We start from the raw sequence: 1,155 nt of genomic DNA, 5'->3' as shown, positions 1-1,155 counted from the left end.
TCTTAAACTAAAAAACTCAAATTAAATTACTTAATTAGAAAATTTCATTGTTGATATTTTCTTTTCATATGCATCTGACATTGTTTTAGCAAGATTCCAAACTTCAGAATTAGGTGCATTATATTCGAATGCATTACTCCAAATTAGATCAATATCAGAAAGTATTTCATTTACATTTTTATAAACTTTGTCTTTTAATTTATTTTTTACTGTTCCAAGATCCATTGGATGTTTAATAACATCAAAATAATTAATTGCACCCGTTAATTGAGGGTCAACTGGTTCTTTAAATGCAAACGAAGCTTTATTTCTAAATAAAGAAGAAAGGAGTTTATTAATTAAAGTAGTGTTTTGACTATTTAAAGGGAATTGAGTATCAGTATGATTTGAAGAAATTATTAATTCATCTTCAATACCATTAGAAATTTCTTTTTTTGATAATTTTTTTTCTTTATGAACGTTTGTTTCTAATAATTCTTTAGTATTTAATTTTTTTGGTTTCTTTTCTTGATGAAGAAGAGTAACAGTTAAATCGGTTTCAATTTGTTTTGTTATATTTTTTTTTGTTTTCTTTTTCTTTTCATTATTCTTTTTTTCTTTTATAATTTCAATATGTTTATTCATTGAAAGTAATATATATGGTAATAGTTTTCCTACAAATGAATAATCTTTTTTATTTATTATTTCTTTTAAACAAATTTGACTTAGACTTTTAAAATATTCTTCATAATATCTTCTATGTGCTTCATTTAGAAAGAATTCTTCTACTAAAATCCAATTGTCATATATATTTTCTTCAAAATCATTTTTAATTGTTTTAATAATCCAATAAAATATACTATTAATAGGCTCATTAATCCAATTCTTTTGAATAAAATGAAGTAATTCCAAACACTCTTTCATTTCCATTTCAATTTTATTTGTATAACACCACGTAATAAACCCTTTTAATGTTTCTTTATTTAACTCAATCATTGGTTGTTTTTCTAAACTAAAGTATTGATAAAAATATGAACATCGTGTTGATAAAACAAATTTATATACTTTCATTTCTTTGTTTCCTTCAAATGAATAATCTCCATTTCCTGATTCATATAATTCTTTAAAAAATGTATTAACTGTTTCTTCATTCATTACTATGTCTTCAACATCTCG

General features: G+C 22.4%; 1 protein-coding gene across 1 annotated transcript, besides 1 other annotated feature; it reads right to left on the bottom strand.

The window, feature by feature from the left end:
- Window positions 1–30: 30 nt before the first annotated feature.
- Window positions 31–1,050, bottom strand: EDI_109960 (bromodomain-containing protein, putative; the record flags this gene model as incomplete). The annotated part of the gene is made up of 1 exon (XM_001738936.1): window positions 31–1,050. One exon carries the CDS (start codon window positions 1,048–1,050, stop codon window positions 31–33), a length of 1,020 nt encoding a protein of 339 aa, XP_001738988.1.
- Window positions 557–601: a microsatellite.
- Window positions 1,051–1,155: the final 105 nt, after the last annotated feature.

Source organism: Entamoeba dispar, genomic scaffold (assembly GCF_000209125.1).
Source record: "Entamoeba dispar SAW760 scf_1105229461773 genomic scaffold, whole genome shotgun sequence".
Taxonomy (NCBI): domain Eukaryota; phylum Evosea; order Mastigamoebida; family Endamoebidae; genus Entamoeba; species Entamoeba dispar.
This window is presented reverse-complemented; position numbering and strand designations above follow the sequence as displayed.